General features: G+C 36.4%; 1 protein-coding gene across 1 annotated transcript in view; it reads right to left on the bottom strand.

Annotated features, from left to right (window-relative positions):
- The window catches only part of LOC113108646 (multiple PDZ domain protein-like), a 33,010-nt gene extending 16,191 nt beyond the window's left edge, over positions 1 to 16,819 (bottom strand). Inside the window, exons 1-18 of the mRNA XM_026271936.1 lie at positions 16,813 to 16,819; positions 14,933 to 15,102; positions 11,530 to 11,730; positions 11,288 to 11,424; positions 11,032 to 11,194; positions 9,859 to 9,981; positions 9,586 to 9,759; positions 8,734 to 8,830; positions 8,551 to 8,639; positions 7,209 to 7,386; positions 7,020 to 7,116; positions 5,824 to 5,902; positions 5,552 to 5,698; positions 4,985 to 5,167; positions 3,746 to 3,895; positions 3,404 to 3,613; positions 2,360 to 2,440; positions 661 to 772 (exon numbers count right to left, since the gene is read on the bottom strand). Of these exons, the coding sequence (XP_026127721.1) occupies positions 661 to 772; positions 2,360 to 2,440; positions 3,404 to 3,613; positions 3,746 to 3,895; positions 4,985 to 5,167; positions 5,552 to 5,698; positions 5,824 to 5,902; positions 7,020 to 7,116; positions 7,209 to 7,386; positions 8,551 to 8,639; positions 8,734 to 8,830; positions 9,586 to 9,759; positions 9,859 to 9,981; positions 11,032 to 11,194; positions 11,288 to 11,424; positions 11,530 to 11,730; positions 14,933 to 15,102; positions 16,813 to 16,819 (2,398 nt within the window). The remainder of the gene's footprint in view (positions 1 to 660; positions 773 to 2,359; positions 2,441 to 3,403; positions 3,614 to 3,745; positions 3,896 to 4,984; positions 5,168 to 5,551; positions 5,699 to 5,823; positions 5,903 to 7,019; positions 7,117 to 7,208; positions 7,387 to 8,550; positions 8,640 to 8,733; positions 8,831 to 9,585; positions 9,760 to 9,858; positions 9,982 to 11,031; positions 11,195 to 11,287; positions 11,425 to 11,529; positions 11,731 to 14,932; positions 15,103 to 16,812) is intronic.
- Between the last annotated feature and the right edge of the window lie 1,798 nt (positions 16,820 to 18,617).

Genomic DNA, 18,617 nt, shown 5'->3' with positions numbered 1-18,617 from the left:
CATTTCTGATTATTATCAATGTTGAAAACAGTTGTGCCGCCGAATATTTTTGTGGAAACTGTGATAAATTTTATTTTTCAGGATTCACAGATGAACAGAAAGTTCAAAAGAACAGCGTTTCTTTGAAGTAGGAATCTTTTGTAACATTATAAATGTCTTTCCTGTCACTTTTGATCAATTTAATGCATCCTATTTATTTATTATAAAGGAAATTAATGCATGAAATATTGGAAATACAGTAAAATAAAAAGTGTAGGGCAAGTTCAAATCAGCTGAAAAACATTTAATACATAAATGCATAGTTGAGCCCTGCAATGCATCATATACAGTATAGCTTGACTTGAGAGAGAGAGAATCTAAGAAATCTTTAAAAAACAACAACATACATACAAACTAAAGTACATGCAAAAAAAAAATTTCAAATAAATCATATGCTAATACAAACCGTTAGATCCCTATGTAATATATTGCATGTGTACTTTCATCTAAGAAGGTTTGTGAGGTGTGTTAGAGATCTCAAACAAACCCATTCAACATCTATACACACAAAGCAACACACAGCATGTTACAGGTCTCTCACAGAGTCCAGCTCCTCGTGAAACAAACTGAGGATCAATAAGAAGACAGAGAGGAAGAATGTAAAGAACAGGGTTAACATACCCAGACTGGAGTTTCCCCTGACTATAGTAATGCTTCTCTCATAGCCGCTTGAAGGGATGGAGACGTGTTTAGCGTCAGTCTCCATCCTGCTGTTCTGAGAGGGAGAATTTGTCTAGAACACAAACAGAGAAAGAGACTTTATTCAGTGATGAAATGGTCTATTTTCTGTGCATATGTGCTGCTAAGAGCCCTTTTAAACATCTGTCCTGCAGCGGTGCTTCATTTCCAGTGCCGAGAGTGTTTATTCAGCTCTCGAGAAACATCCCAAGCGACTCGGTGCCAGTGAATGTGTGACTGAATGACATGCACAATCCTCTGATGAGCAAGGTCTTGCACTTTTTCTATTTATTTATTTTTATTTTTTTTTAAGTTGTCAACAATTCCTTCAAATCCTCAACCAGTGTATTTCATCCAGAACATAAACAGGGTCCAAAATAATTAAATGGCCAAATGCAAGTAAAATGCATTTGGTAATTAAAAACACTACTATTATGCAAGATTTTCAGCATTTAAACACAAGCCTCTTTTACTCACTGAAGCTGCATTTACTTAATCAAATACATTAAGAACAGCTATTATTGCTTAAAAACGTAACAAATTATTAAATATAAACTGTATTTTCAGCATCATTACTCTAGTCACATGATTCTTCAGAAATCATTCTAATATGCTGATTTGTTGCTCAAGAAACATGTAGAAAACAGTTGTGCTTCTTCGTATCTTTGACAAAACAGTGATGCATTTTTTCTTTGATAAATAGAAAGAACATCATTTAATTCAAATAGAAACATTTTGCAACATTATAAAAATTTTAACTGTAACTTTTGACTTAACATTAATGCACACTTGCAGATTAAGGTATAAAATCCAAAAATCATTCGTTTTGAGTTTTAGTTTATTAGTTTATTATTTTTAGTTCAATAAATATTTTTTTTTCAGCAGGTCTATAAATACACTATTGTTCATTTTAAATTCAAGTTTGTTCATTAAACATTAATTTATAACTTGAAATGCTAAAAATGTATTAGAAATGAATATTCAACCAAGAAGCAATGTCATGTTAGCTTTTGAATCGTACTGTATTTCCAAGAATACTGAAAGTTTATGATAAATAATGATTTATTGATAATCTGCATTTTATCCCCCAGATCTCTTACAAATACAATGACCTGCACTAATATGCAAGAAAAAAGGCAGCTTAATTATCAAATTTTTAAGGGAAAAAATGATTTTGTAAAAAAAAAAATACAGCAAAATAAATGATATACTACAAACAATTTGTTCACCATAAAAAAGTTAAAAGCAATCAATGACAATGCTCAAATGTGTTCTCCACAAGCCAATCAAGCGGACGAGTGCTGAACACTGGAGTAAACCAAAACCCTCGTGTGAATAAGAGATGATGTCACACAAATATCCTTCCCAGTTAAACCCTGACAGCTAGAATGACCACGCCAAATTAGGTCAGTGGAAAAAAAACACTTTCTCTTTGGCCTACTAACTGCTCGAGTGCAACTAGTTAAAAACAACCATCATTTGCAAAATCAGCTGCTGCAGGACACTTCAAAATTGTATCATGAAGCAGGAAATTATGCATGCAAAACAAATGTCAAGAGTCCTTTAAAAGCAATTGTTTCATGTAGCTCAGATGCTACAGGTCACATTAGTATTATAGCAGCTAAAGCAATACGTAGCCTACCTGCAAAGTGTTGTGCTGGTTGTAATGTTCGGAGTGAACGCTGACAGTTACATCATCTTCTGCGTCCTGAGTCTCATTCTCCTGTCAATGACAAAGCTGTATTAAATCTCTGACTCAAAACTCCTCTCTCACTCGATGGAATCTTAACTTCACAGTGAAGTTCCCGGGACCAGCTAAAGCGCATTTCAGAGACACATAAACACAAACGCACCACTTGTTTTAGGAGGCTGGTGTTCGAATTCAAGAGACATTAATTATTGAAAGACTCCGGTAACCAGAGACTCACGAGCCACAGTTACTGAGACCCAGTTCTAGACTACGGTAATAACAACAGAGCTCAGGCCAGAAACACTCAAGTGACTTGGAATATATAAAATATGACAGAGGCAATGCAATGACATCTGTCTAAACAACAAAAGCAACCATAACACAGTGTAAATGCAACTTGAAAACAGTGAAAAATGCATGAAGTAATTATTAATGCCCCAGTGCATGATGGGTACACCAGTATCAGAAAGATGAGTAGGTTTTACTTAATTGTATAACTAAAAGAATAAATTATTAGAGTATTAATATAGAATTCTCAGACATTACATTTGTTTTTCTGAACAATTTATTTACTTAATCACAGAATCATTTCTATCAGTGTATTTAAAAAAAATAAAAACTGTAATATAGTTCTTCGTTTTGATGGATTATTTGTAATTTGTCTTGGTGAGAGCTTTCAAAAAAATGGCAAAATACATGATGTGGATATGGTAGAATGTTTCCAAGAATAATGAAACCCCTTTGACATTAAAGTGCCAGTAGTTTGAGAAGCTGTAGTTTAATATACTTAAGCATTCAACGCAGCCATTGCTCACAGATAATTGATATAAATGCATGCTTATCATACTGCAACTTATACACGTCAAAGTAGTGCACATTGAATTCTCTTCTTTGACATTGCACGATGACTCTGCATGATGCATGATGATTCTAGATCTCTCCCACACTGCTCAAGGTTGTTGCTCTTGTGAACGGAGCTGATTGTGAGAAATTTACCGTTAAGGGTTTGGTGACTCCGATGCGTACGATTCCCAAAGCAGTGCTCTTCAGGATGCGGACGGCCTGATCCAGACTCGCGTGGCTCAAGTCAGTCCCGTTCACGAACATCAACCGGTCGCCTGGCAGCAAGCGGCCATCTCTTTCTGCCAAACCGCCTGCTACAAGAGAGCGGATCACTATCACAGTATGCCCTGGGTTCATGGGGTCCTGAGAGAGTTTCAGCAAGTCACAGCGCAAGAGAGAAAGAGAAGAGTAGACATTAATTAGGAGAGATTGCTGCCATGTCCCCAAACCAAGTCATGTGGAGCTCATAGTACTGGTGAATAGACACGCATATACCTGGTAGTCTAGTATGCTGAATCCCAGACCAGAATCGCCTTTCTGCAGCTCATAAACTTGAATCTGGCTCTCCCACATGGCCTGATGGGAAAGCATAGGAGCCTCTGTCCTCCATTCTTCCTCTCTGCATGCAGACCAGTTTTGCTCGGCCTGTGAGAAAAAGTGGAAAAAGGCAGTATTATTTTGCAGAAAAAAAATGAGTGGACTCATGTTAACTAATTTTAAAAAAGGACAAAAGTATTAGCATTCATTTTGTGTGCTTCAATTTATGACATGTTAATTGGGAATTCTTTATTCTGATTCAGTTCCATTTTATGCTACTTCTAAACTGATTTTTTTTTTCATTTTTGGAGCTTGACTCTATTCATTGTGTAATTGCTAATTAAAGATTACATTTTACAAGAAAAAGAGGGGTTTTGAGTTTGAAACTAAATGTGGGTGAGTAAATATTTTTGTTAAAAAGAAGTCCAGTTTGGCATAGTTTTAAAAAGCGTACTTATTACCTCAAAAAATACATTAAAACACTTGCATGATAATTGTAATTGATTGCATTTAATATAAATTCAAATAAAAATCATTTTTTATTTGCAATCAACTGAACTTTAGAGTAATTATTGCTACTTTTAAGTAGGACTTACATACTTTCATAGCCTGAAATATGATTAAAGTGTACTGCCAAATAGGAAGCACATATTCACTATGAACTAAGAGTTTTCCCTCAATAAACTCATGCTCATCAGTAGTTAGTTGTTAAGTTTAGGTATGTGGTTGTATTAAAGGTCATGCAGAATAAGGCATTAATATGTGCCTAATAAGTACTAATAAACAGCTAATATGCTAGTCATATGCATGCTAATAATCTACAAGTAAATAGTGAGAATTTGTCCCTAGAATAATAAAGCAGCCTAAATAAATATATTTCAATGTAATTTCTATTGAAGCTTGTATGTCATTTATTTAAATATATTTGTAATTACACATTAAGGTCCAATTTAGTACATATTACACGTGCTTTAGTATGTTAGTCAATAAGTGTACTTCTTATTGTATACTTCAATAAGTGTACTTTAAACGATCAATTTGACATTATTACAAAGTGTACTCAGTGTTAAGAAACATTATAATGAAATAATATTCCCTTTAAGTACACTTAATGTGTCACACACTGAATACACTTGTATTATCTTTTACACGTTAGTTTTATTTCTAATGCTGCATAGATAGACACAGACAGGAAACCTTTTCATTAAATTCTGCTAATAGCTTTTTGAGGTTGAGTTGTACATCATCATCATCATCATCTTCATCACTGGCTGTGGGTGGGATGAGACGACTGCAAACCACACAAACATTCACAGGAAGTTCCTTCAACAAGCTCACAACTTCCTTGTGTGTCTCACCAATCAGAGAGAAGCCGTTCACCTACAAACAGAAAACACATCAACTCGCCTGCTCTGCTGAAACCATCCTCTAGGCTTTTCTCCTGACAGGAAGGACTATTTTTAAACAGCTGTCATGATTGATATTCATGTGCAGTCAGCACTGGATAAAGTGCTATGCATAAAAAGCAGAATGCAGAAGAGTTCAGTTATTATGCATGCATATGTTAGCAGGGTTTATGATAAGGGATTACAATGGCTTAATCTATAAACAACAGTATTATCTAATGCTTGTTTGACTTTGATGTATAACCAAATATAATTTACATTAGCTTTTTTTTAGCTAAATGCATTCTATAGTAATATTTATGCTTGTAAGGATATGTGAGATAATCTGCATGACTATGTGGGCAGCCCTGAAGTGAACCTCTAGCAGTTCGTCTCCAGGATGAATGATTCCCGTCTGTCCGATCGGACCCTCTGGCAGTAAAGAGCAGATATAATGATGACCTTCCTTAGCCTCCAAACTCACACCAAGACCGCTGCTCTCAGTCAGTTTCTGTACCTGGGCCACCTGCGCATGTGCATACATCAAAAAAAGGCATATAAAGAGACATATACTGAATGTAAACATATGCTCACACACACACACACACTTGGAATGGAAAATACAGGAAAGGGAATACAGATGAGACGCACCATGACTTCATATTGAGGACCCAGCTTGCTTTGCCACTTCTTCTTCAATATATCCTCTTCATCAGGCAGTTTGCAAACTAAAACAAAATTTCACATCACTCAGCTCATAAATAAAAGACAACATGACTAAGGAGAATCGATTACGAAAGACAATGCATGTTTCCATCATAATAGAGTCAGGATTTAAATATCTATGTTAGAAATCATCTAGCAAACTAAAGATATTATTAACTGCTTAGTGTCTATGTATGTGTGATGTTAAATGAATCAGTATTTTGGCTTTAAAGCATTTATCTGTTAGCGATGCTGATTAGACAGCTGTCGAAATGTACAAAAACTATTCAAGGTAAAAGACTACATTAAACACAAGTTAAAGGAATATATTTGACCCAAAAATGAACATATTCTCACCCTCAGACCATCCAAAATGTAGATATGAATGTTTCTCTATTGGAGCAGATTTAGCATTGCATCACTTGCTCACCAACTGATGTTCTGCAGTGAATGGGTGCCGTCAGAATGAAAGTCCAAACAGCCGATAAAAACATTAATAATCCACACCAATCAAATCCATGTAACTTTAAATCATTGCCTATGGAAAAAATATAAGTCCATACTCCAGAGAAAAAGTCCATCTCCTGTTGTCCTTCACATTGAAATCCACATGCATATTTGTTTAGAACTGTTTTGAATTGTTTTTGCCTCTAAACAGTACTTGATCTGTGCATATTTATCTCCTGATTCAGACCAGACAAAGTTTTCACTGGCAAAAGCAATATTATGCATAGAAGACTCAAATATTAACATAAAACATAAAAAATAAAAAATAAAAAACATCTTAATGATTAATTTATTTATTACAAACATGCAGATTTTCACTTCACAAGATGCTAAATGATTGACAGGAGTGGTGTGGATTATTGTGGTGTTTTGAGCAGCTGTTTAGACTCTCATTCTGACGGCACCCATTCACTGCAGAGCATCCACTGGTGAGCAAGTGATGCAATGCTTAATTTCTGATCAATTAAAATTCTCTTAAAGCAATGCTTAAATCAAAATTATATCAGTATATCATAGCAGATGTTTACTCGTACACTAACGAACCTAAGGAACAAGTCAAAATGAGTGGCTGTGATAATCAATTAGTATACACAGAACTGTAAAATATGCTAGAACACAACATATTCTGCTCTTACGTGAAACAATGTTGTTTCTGTTCCCCATGTTGGACTTTAAATAACAGCTTGGCGTTGACTCCACTGAGGTCACACAAAGGACGAACAGACACAGAAGCTGTTATTAGATTCAAAGCAGGGTCAAAGACTTCACACAGAGAACGGGTCGAATGAGTGTAAATAAACCAAAGTGAAGAGCGTTTCACTAACTGCACTCTCTGTTGAAGTTGAGGTCCCGGCGTTCAGTGTAGAAGACTTTCCCTGGGGGCAGGACTGGCTTCGTTTCGGGCAGACGTGGAGGCAGCGGAGGGGGAAGAAGCCCCAGAGGGCTTGAGTCTCTCTGAGAGATGGAGGACGCTGTCTGTGCTCCAGATGTTGAGCTCTTTCTCTGAAGAGAGATTTCTACTTGTTGACCAGTCGTGTGCAGAATCTCCGCTGCTTTCGGTTTCTAAAAACACCCCCATCCCCCAAAATAATTTACAATTAAATAATATGTGCATACAACTAATAATAATATGATTCATATAATTCATGTTCAGATATTTGAACGTTTGTCTTTTATTTAAACAACTCAATGAAAAGAGTCCTAGTTAACATTATTGAAGTCACTAATATCGCTAGCTCAACGCTCATGTTCTTCAGCTTTAATCTCATAGTTTCCTATCTTTTAAGAGCAACTCTGACCCAATCAAAACCTAAAAGATGATCAATACCTCTTATTTTCTGTTCAATCCAATATCACGTTCTATAGGAGCCAATCATGCAGACACCGTACATTAAATGGAAAATATTTGTGTAATTACAGCCATTTAACATTATATCTGAAAGCCATCTTTGATCGTTTAATGAGTCTAAACTGCTAATGATCAGACTTTAGTGTTAGGATATCATTAATAACAATTAAAGAACTGATTTTTCACTAAAAACTTACATTATAACTATTATAGATTCACATTAAGCTTCATCTTTATTGAGTGTGAAATAGCACCAGATGATATCTGTGCTTGTGTCTTTCAGGATTTCTCTATGTTAAGATGAATAGTTGCAAAGTTGAATAGCTATATGATAAGTTTTTCACTTCAAAGCTTGTCATGCATTGATTTTCATGCTAAATAACTCTTGCTACAACATTAATACCGACTATATTGATGCGTCATGACATTTTGCCCATCTCTAGACACATTATCCATCTGTTCTACCACAAAGCAAGCATGCATTTTTCAGAAATATTCCTAGTATACACTGTGTTGTTTCTGATCATTTTGACCTCTGCAAAAAATACAATAAAAGCATTGACGCTAAACATCTGACAGGAGTGTATTTCCACAGTCTGTACAGCAGAATCCCATCATTATTTAAGCATTATTTAATGTTTCATATCTGAGCTTTCTAAAACTCCAAACACAATTAATGCAAAACTTTGTAAACATGTAAATAAATAGCTTAAAAGCATTAGAACTACTGTTTAACTTTACATGCACACACAAGGAAAATAAACAGATGTGATTCTCGAAAGATAAATAGAAAATAAAGGTCTGTGATTTGGACTCACAGCAATGATGTGATCTCTGGTGTGAATTTGTTCATCCGGATTCACGGCTTTTCCTTTCAGTATGCTCTTTATTTCAAACCCACTGGACTCTAAAACACGCAATATTCATTTAATGTTTCACGTTTAACGTTCTTAGACTGAACGGGAAAATAATTTCTGAAAGGAAACAGTAAGAAATCATACCTTTGTCCAGGTTATCCAGAGATCTGGAGATGCTGAAACCGTTTTTGTTGTTACTGAATCTGATACCGAACTCTTTTTCCTTTTTCTCTGCTAAACCCTGCAGAAGGATAATACTTTGTTTATTATTGGCTCATCGATTTTTCATTTTTTTATTTGTATCTTCAAAGACATAATACAGCAGCATTTATGATTATAATACATAATCAAGATAAAAGACTTAGAAAGTGTGAATAAATATAAAATTTGACAGCAAACACAACATCTCTTTGCATTACATTGACTCTCTCACTTAACCATAATCTCCTTGTGTCTCAATGTCAGTGTCAATCAATGTTTGTTGAAAATAGAAATAGTTTGAATTTAATTAGCTTTAATTGCACCTTCAATTGTTTCCAAACTTGTATGATATAGGCTAAATAAAAAAGATCATTTATCATATGTCGCTTTTAAGTGCCATTATCAAAAAAATCCCCAAAAGTGTCAAGATATAATTTTTTTGTCATTATCGCACACCTCTAATATGAACACACACACACACACATTTGATTTTGTGTAAAGTGTGTTAATCCCATAGGTGTAATGGTTTTTATACTGTAGAAACTGTATATTCTATCACCCTTCACCAACCCTACACCTAACCCTAACCCTCACAGGAAACTTTGTGCATTTTTACTTTCTCAAAAAAACTCATTCTGTATGATTTATAAGTGTTTTGAAAAATGGGGAGATGGGTTATGTCCTCATAAGTCACCCTCTCCTTGTAATACCTGTGTCATACCCATGTCATTATACAGAGTTGTGTCCTGATATGACACAGACACACACACATTTAGGATCAGAAGCATTTTGCACCTGTAGCTGGGTGATGGAAGGTGAAAGGTCACCATCAGTGGTTTCTCTGGCAATGATAAGTCTCACACGGGGACCAGCAAGACGGAGCTCACGTGCCACTTCCTCACTGCCCATAGTGGACACATCCACATCACCGATTCTGAGGAGCAGATCTCCACTGCGCAATCTCCCGTCCTGTGTGCACACGTCAAGGCATTTGCCACTCTTCCTAATTTGAATCAGTTTGTACATGTACAATTCAAAAACATAACAATGATGCTGATTCTCTCATACCCTTCCAGCTACACCATCAGGTAGGATGGTTTTTACCATGGTGCCAGTACTCCTCCCTCCAATGATGCCGAAGCCCAGACCCGATCCGTCATTCTGCAGCTCAATATGATGAAGTTGTCGAGGCTGTGGATTCAGATTTAAATTACAATGCAAGAGAGACTGGGGCTAGTTGTCACACTTACTACAGAGAATATTTCTCAGGGTAAGTTTATTTTTTTAAATGTTAAAAATTGTCAAAAAATTTAACAAATAATTTCATGAAATAGCATTTTTTTTTTTTTACAAAATGCCATAACAATGTTGTGCCAAACAGACACTGGAATATCTTTATCTTTGATGAAAAGAAAGAATTGAATAGAAATGTTTTGTAACATTATATATGTCTTGTTACTCTTAAAAAAAACTTTTCAAACAGCTGTTACTTTGTATTCTTTTTACGATTAATTTTACTAATCTCCAAATTTGTTTTATATTTTTATATCACTTGTTTTATATTTATTATCTCAATAGAAAAATACGATCATGTTTTCTGTATTGTGTTTATAATTATTTATTGAGATAAAAAAGTCAAAAAAATTAAATAAAAAAGGCACAAAAAAACACAAGCTCACAAGGAAGGTAAACACCATATAATCTAAAAAAATTAATTATTTTCCCCATCAAAAATTACCTTCATCTTTGAACCCCATATACAGTATACACAACTATTAAATTTTTTTAGGGTAAGTACATTTTTCGAAAGAAATTAAAACTTTTATTTAGCACTAAAAAGCACTAAATTGATCAAAATTGATGGTAAAGACTTGGTGAGCATGAAAAACCTCTTCTGAACAGTAGTGTATTATAATAGTCCTGCTAATAGAAGAAGGCTCAGTTTAATCGCCACCATTACCAGGAAATCCTCTTTTCCCACAACAACCACCGAACCGAAAACCTCTGTTTTAAAAGCTAATGTATACCATTTCAAATGTTAGATGTGCTGCACTTGTGGTAATGCAATCGAATTACTGTGGATCAGAATCAGATTTGAGATGCATGGTAAAGTGGGGCAGCTATAAGGCATAAGACATTACAGTATAAGATATGAGGCAAAACATGAGCTCAGGGCACATTTAAACAGCTATATTTAGGGAACTTTAAGAGGTGTAGGCTAATGCATCTCCTAATGCTCACCTGTGGGGGGCTGAATGATGGGGCTGGTTCCCTGGCTATAATTAATGTTACCACAGAAGGAGCATCTTGAAGAACCTGGAGAGCTTGTTCTTGAGTCACAGAGGATTCAAACAGCTTTCCATTCACTGCTAGAATCTGATCACCCTCATGCAGACGTCCATCACTAATTAAAGAATGGCTTCAGATCAATTTATGCACCTATCCAGAATAACATTATGTTTTTCTACACTGTACTTAAATCCTTGCCAGTTTATACCTGTATGCTACAGAGTCTGGCAGGATCTTCTGTATGAAGATACCATGACCTCCACTGCCTTCAGCATCCATTCCAACAATGCTGATGCCTAAAGCACTTGCACCCTTCTCCAGGTCAAAACTTAGCACAGACCGACCCTAAAAGAGAAGTAAATACATGAGATAAGAATGGATTAAAACACATTTAACTGCAGTTTGCATGATCAGTTTGTTTAAAGGTCCTGAATTATGGTGGTTCAGTACCTTGGCCATGGACTGCAGCAGAGAAATGTCCACAGTGATGCAAGGGCCAAAGGTCACATGACTGGAGGATTGACATCGGTCATTTCGCCGCTGTGCTGAGAGATAAGAGTCTCTGTATCTCAGTGTGCATGAGGGATGGGATGAGCTCACAACATCTGCATCAACACTTAGTGACTGAGAAGGAGGCATTCTGGGGGAAACCTGTACAAACACATCCAAAGTCATTTTCCACACCAAAATATTAACTATTTTCAGCATTTATAAGAAGAAATGTTTCTTAAGCAGCAAATCAGCATATTAGGATGATTTCTGATGAATCATGTGACATTCAAGATGGTGCTAAAAAATTCAGCTTTGATCACAGAAATAAATTACATTTTACAATACATTTGGATATAAATCATGTATTTTAAACTGTAATAATATTTCACAATATTACTGTTTTTGCTGATCGGATATATGCGGCCCTGATGAGCCGAAGAGACTTTCAAAAACAACATACCCACATTTTTGAACAGTAGTGTGTTTTTATACAAGGCAACAACAACAAACACTTGATATCAGAAAGAAAGTGCAGTATTTAGATCAGTTTCATTGCTGGAGAGATGTTCAGTTATTCACATAATGTTCTCTCCTCAAATGAAAACAAGTGTAAATGTGAGCATTGCTATAAAAAGTCTAAATGATTGAAGTCTGTCGCGTAAAACATTAGCTCATTGTTATAATTCAATCAGACTGCCAACTGAGCCTTTATTGCAACTTGATCAAAAGCTTGAGTATATATTCAGTTTAAAAGAGGGGTTATATTTCAGTGTTTCAAGTGCAATGGTCCAATGCACAGATATTTAGTAGGATGCAAGCCAAGCCCATTGCTAAAACTAACTAATAACAGTGTGTGGGTTTTTTTTTTTTGTTGGAGCATCTCACTTTCTATTTGTTGTGTAGCAGTCAGGTTTAACACACTGGATTATTTTAATGAAATTATAGACATGCAAAAATGTTTCTGCAAATCTCAGGTGTACCGAAAAAAAAAAAACCATACTTAGTTCACTATAAAAACAACACGAGTCAATGGAAAGTCCCCACCATTACAGAAAGGTGTGTGTGACTTGCTGACCTCTGCATCTCTCTGGTTTCAGCACCGATTAAGCGGTCAGCTCAGGTAAGTAGCTTATACAACCTCAGTTTGGTGCTCGCTGCCGTTTTCAAAGAATCGTCTCTCTAAATGCATCACACACAATATACACAGAAGCACTTACCATTGACGTGGAACACAGTCAGACGTCTCCTTACAAATAATGTTCAAATATACAAATCTAAATTTGATTTAGAATGCGCATCTGAAGAAACCCAATTTATTCAGCTAATTTAATGCATTAAAAAATTATCATGCAGATTTTTTTCCTGATGAGCTATGTATCAGAAGACAAAGTATATTTTCATTGCATATGCTACTTTCATTGAGCTCTTGAGAGGAGAGTGCTTCTGAATTAATTATTGAATAATAAATTAATTGTTTGGCAACCGAAAACTTTCTAAAAACTATTTTAGAAAGATGACAAAATCCAGCCTATTACATTACAGAATGCAAACAGGAAATTATAAGATTGATTAAAGATTGATTCATATAAACAACTCAATGCTAATGCTTATCCATGGCAAGTGGCCTGACCAGTACAAAGTGAGCAGCAAGAAGATTATCTGATATATAGTTTTGCTGAAGTAGATACATCTCATGGCATATTAGCAAACCCATAAACGTGTGATTTTTCATGACAAACAGCCCGTTTAGTGCTTGGTTTACTGGAGTCGCTCATCTGGCGCCTGCTGCTCCTCTCATTTCAGCCTGCTAGAAGATTCTAACACAATCAATTATGGTTGTACCAAATAAATCTGAATGTAACATCCACTGTCTTTTTTTATGATGATATCCGAGGAGCTAAATTACCTGAGCTGCTCTTTGAAAGCTTGGGACAATGCAGGCCATTTTTGAGAGAACATTTCCCATTATTACCTTGCATCTTAACACACAGATACACACACACACACACACACACACACACACTCAACTCACATACATTGATCCCAGACCACCTTTGAGACTCTTTCACCTAGTATCCTTGAATAACCTCTCACACCTCCCACTCATATCTGCTGGGCTTCTCTGACTGCTTTATGCTCTGTAAATGTAGTCCTCTGGGTCAATGTGGTTATTACACTAAGCACAGTTACAGTCAAATGTCAAATACAAGCTCAACTCGAAATTCAATACATGCAACTATTTTTACAGGAATATATTCAGTGGAACATCCACTAGAAGTTAGACTCAGTTGACAGCATTTATGGCATAAAGTTTATTAGGACAACAAAGAGATCAATAGAAATGAATAGGGACAGTATTTGGAGGTTGTAAAAGCAGAAAAGTGAAGCTTATAATTTTATAAAAGCAATTATAAAATGTGTTAAGGGTGCAGGTTACCGTACCTTTGTACAGTGATATTCTGCTGGTAGTCATTTAAATAATAATCTGTGATATTTGGAGTTTTGTGTGATTGTAGATTTTGACTAAACTTTGAACACCCAAATTGCACGCTGTGATCAATATTAAGCTGTTTAGTTCGGAAGGGACCTCAGATTTAGCTGTGTTTCATGCAACACTGTTGATAATGGACAAAAAAAGCTTCTAAGCTCAATACATTTTAATAATGTGACTCTTCTGTTTATTATTTGAACTGTAAAGTTGACAAAGCTGCAAAATTTGGTATAACTTTACAGAGTGGTTTATTTCATGCAAAAATCTTGTTAACATGCGTATTGTTTATAAATTGCAGCTTTACTATCATATTAAATGAATGTTAATGGATTGTCCCCATTTCACCCTTTTTTAAAGCAGAATAGGGACAAAGTTATGCCACAACTGTTATCAGTTAAACTAGACTTGTGCTGAATCCAAAGCAGTCCTTTAAGAAAGGATTGTCTCCTGTTTTATTTCATCTAATAATAGACACTGAAACAGAGCTGATGTAGTCAGGGAAGAAGAGGTGAATCAAAATGATTCAGATGAAATATATTGTATAAATGCTTTATAAAATATTCCTGCATGAAAATTTCCATTTCAGTAGTTGTGGAGTCGGATATCAGCATAACATATGATTTTGTTTAATACACTTCACAAGATCAGTTATGAAGGTAATGACAGAAATATGGCACAAAATTAATCTATATGTGTCATGTCATAAATATTTTTTATTTTATTTTGCATACACCGATTAATTGAATACATTTATTAAAAATAAAACACTACATAATGTTAAAGCACACTATTGTTTTGATGTGTTTTTGTGTCAGTGTGTGCCTTTTTTTGGGGTCGTGCACTTTAATGACGGTGTTATTAGTCTCTGACCTGTTGTTGCTGATGCTGTTGTCCGGTGTCTTGCATAATGAGTATCTGGTGAAACAGGGGACTCTGTAAGACACTCTTGAGCAGACTGAGTTTTTCCTCAGTAGGTAGTTCTCCCTTCTTCTTCAGCCGCTCCTGCAGCCGCTCCACGGCCAGCAAAGCACGCTGTGTGTCTATACACACACAAATACACATACGCATAAATATATTAATGACATGGGCACATGCAGAGACATCAGTTGATATACAATGTGAGAGTGTGAATATCACATGCAGATTAACGAAATGGTCATCATAAATTGTGAAAGACAGATTAAGACACACATGACGGCTAAAATAATAATGTGGTGTTAACACCTCATACATACCCATAATTTTCAGCTCTTTGGGTAATTAATTACCAGCTCTCGCTTTCTGACATCTAAAACAATGCAAGAAAATTCATGTCAGGACCATCAGACGTAATTGCATTGAGCATATTCTAGATACAAATCAACAAACAGATTTGTCCATTTCTCATCCTACGCAAGAGGGACTTGCATCTTAATCACTGACTGGCATGCGCACCTGACAGACCTTACCTGTGACAGCGACGGTGACGTTTGGCATCTAGTGACGCTTCTGTAACCGATGACAGGCTTTATGAATTGCACAGACGGTTCACGTCACATCTCACCGATCGCCCTGATAACGCTTGCTGTAATCTGTTATTCATGCTGATGTAATCTGGCACCTCTGTGATCTGCGCGAGCGCTCGCGTCTGCGCCGCGCTGCTCCGGTAATGCGCTTACCGGTCAGGTTTAGTAGCTGTAAACGGACTTAAACTGTGCACGACGGTAATTAACCGGGACAGATGTCCTTCCAGCAAACCTGATAGCGCCTGGCGGTGGGCGGAGTGGCGGACAACAATAGTAACCAAGGGAAAACAAATCAAGGGGTTTCTTTTAAGCGGGCGAAGCTGATAGATGCGTAAATATGCAAATAGGTTCTGAACCATGGAGCCTCAGCACATCACCAAGGGGGTTGCACGATTTAAAATAAGTCATATCCAACGATCTTGAAATCATATCTGGAGTCCATAAATTGTCAAGCGTGCAAGTTGTTTATTATTTTCAGTTTTCAATTTTAAAAATATCAGGACGCGGGGTATAGGTTACGTCATTGATCATGGACTATACTGCCGCTCATATGTAGGAGCCCAAATTGCTTAGGTTTCAGTATCCACAAAAGTTACTTTACAAGTATGGAGTAGCCATAGCAACAGATGCTGGATCGCTGTCTGCATCGGATGCTTAATAGAAAATATGTACTGTCATTATTGATCAAGTAGCCTAATTATAGATTAACAACTCACAATAATATATCAGTGATATATTAAAACGTCTTTAAGATAGGCTAGTTGAGAGACGCATTGCTACTTAACGTAAAAACAGATGACAACATTAGGTTATTAAATATGTGTTGTCCATCATATAGCCTAGGCTATAATGTAACAAAAGGAGTTTATTATGAATAGTTTAATTGCGATTTTAAAACAAGTTATGGCTAGAGAGTAAATGGGCTCTGTCTGTAAGGACAACAAAAACAGTTTGCTAAAATAAATCCGATAGCTAAATAAAATCAGCATGCCATGGTTCAGGTGTAACTGACAGCTGCGATGCCATCTTCATTCGTTACGTAAGGATCAATAAAAGCTGATCTCCCCACTTCACATTTACCTTCAGATCAACAGGTTGCATGAAAAACTGCCGCTCGCGGATCGTCTCGTCTCGTCTCATCGGATGATGAAAAGTCGGGGCTCAATTTTAAACATTTTCAGACGCCATAATTATTATTTAGAAAGCCCAGGGTTTGCGCGAGAGTGATAACTGTCTGTCACTCACCGCGCATGTCCGCGATGCGCCTTTGATGCTCGAGCATGAGTGTCATGTAAATGGATCAGGCCTCTCCCCCTAATTTAATGATAACAGAGACATCAGCTCATGAGAGACATTTAAATTAATGTATGTCCACAAATTATAATTTGCCAATGTGATGTTTTCTATTATGCTTTATTACCCTAATGTCTTTAATATTAGCCTTAAACAGATGGATGACAATAAAAAAAAAATCCCTTTCCAAAATTTTCGTAAAATTTATTTCTTTTTTTTTTTTTAGATCTTATGTGTGTCCAAAATAAATATGTAAATATCCAAATATAAATATTTATTTAAAAGACTAAGCATCAGCACTGTTACTATCAGATGATGATAGTAAAAATATAATGAAACAATCGATTAAAAAATAATCATCATCGTTTCAGAATGCGAGTTCTTTATTAACAAATAATTATCTTCGACTTTTATTATTTTAATTACTCTGTCTTATGTTTGTTACAATACAGAACACAGTCAGTGAACAATCTTAAGATGCTTAAATCTCAACCCTGTTCCCATGATTTTAAATTTAATTAAATTGATCATTAAAATCTGAACATGCATGTAGAGCTATCGTTATTATATATTTTTTGTATTTTTTTAAACAGGTTGCAGTGTCCAGGGTATAAGGCTACCTTTACGTTTACCTTGAAGCCGCTGTATCCCAACTTTACTTACAATCTGTAAAATTAATTCAGCCAACAGTTTATTACTCAAACACGTAGTTTTAAGCTTTTTGAAGCTTAAATAAATGTAAAGGAAAAATAAAAACACATCTCAAAACAGAAAAGTCACACTGCACCCATTTCAATGAAAGACCCCTCAAGTGAAGTGAAGGTCGACCCTCACTGCTGTGCGCGCTCTCGACCGCCAGAGCGTGCTCAAGTCCTCCCGTCATCACTCCTCTCCTATCCTCCCTTTCTTTCTCCCCCCCCACCCCCCACCCTCCATCCGTGAATCAAGCATCACTTTACTTCCAAATTGGCTTGTCATTTTCTCTCCTCGCGCGTGCATTAGCTGTCGGGTCGCATGGACGATCTAGCGATGGACTGGCGCTGATGCCATCGCTGGACCCACTCTGCGCATCTTCCTCTTATTCCAGAAAAACACTGATCGGGATATAACACAGGGCACTGTATATCCATTGGGTTTGGGGGACGCAGGATACTCGAAATATACTGTTCCTTCTCGTCGTGGTTCTTCAAGAGGCTTCATAAAGGCGCATCTGGGAACCATCATCTGCGTGTTTTATTCACACACTGTCACGGGAATTAAGGAGCATTCTGAGATCTCACACAGCCTGATGCTGTTGAACACACCCGGAGCTGACTATTATTCCAGTGCTTTATAAGATGCGGTGAGTCACAATGCTTTTAAACGAGGGGACGTTATTTCGTAAGAAACAATAAATCAATAACCGATCGACGTTTGATTGACAGTGGCGGAGAGATGCTGTAGTTTACACTCCTCAAACTCTCCATATCCTGTAGCTGAATTGTGTGTGTGTGTGTGTGTGTGAGGGGCTTTGGACACAGGATGCTTTTTGCCGTGTGTCGTGCGTGGTGTTTTAATGGGCGTCGGTGCGCGCGCGCGTGTTTAAGTCTCTGCTTTCAGCTCTTGACGTAGCGAAACGATAGCTTTAATTTGTTTATTGCATGCAGAATGGAGGCAGCTTGTCGCAAACAACGTTGTATCGATGGCTGATTATATTCACAGCATCCCTTCATCCTTTACATAAGGAGAAGACTGTCAACGCCTCGGTCGACTTAATG

Source organism: Carassius auratus, chromosome 1 (genome assembly GCF_003368295.1).
Source record: "Carassius auratus strain Wakin chromosome 1, ASM336829v1, whole genome shotgun sequence".
In the NCBI taxonomy this organism is placed as follows: domain Eukaryota; kingdom Metazoa; phylum Chordata; class Actinopteri; order Cypriniformes; family Cyprinidae; genus Carassius; species Carassius auratus.
Note: the sequence above shows the minus strand (reverse complement) of the source record. Positions and strands in the feature narration are given on the sequence as shown.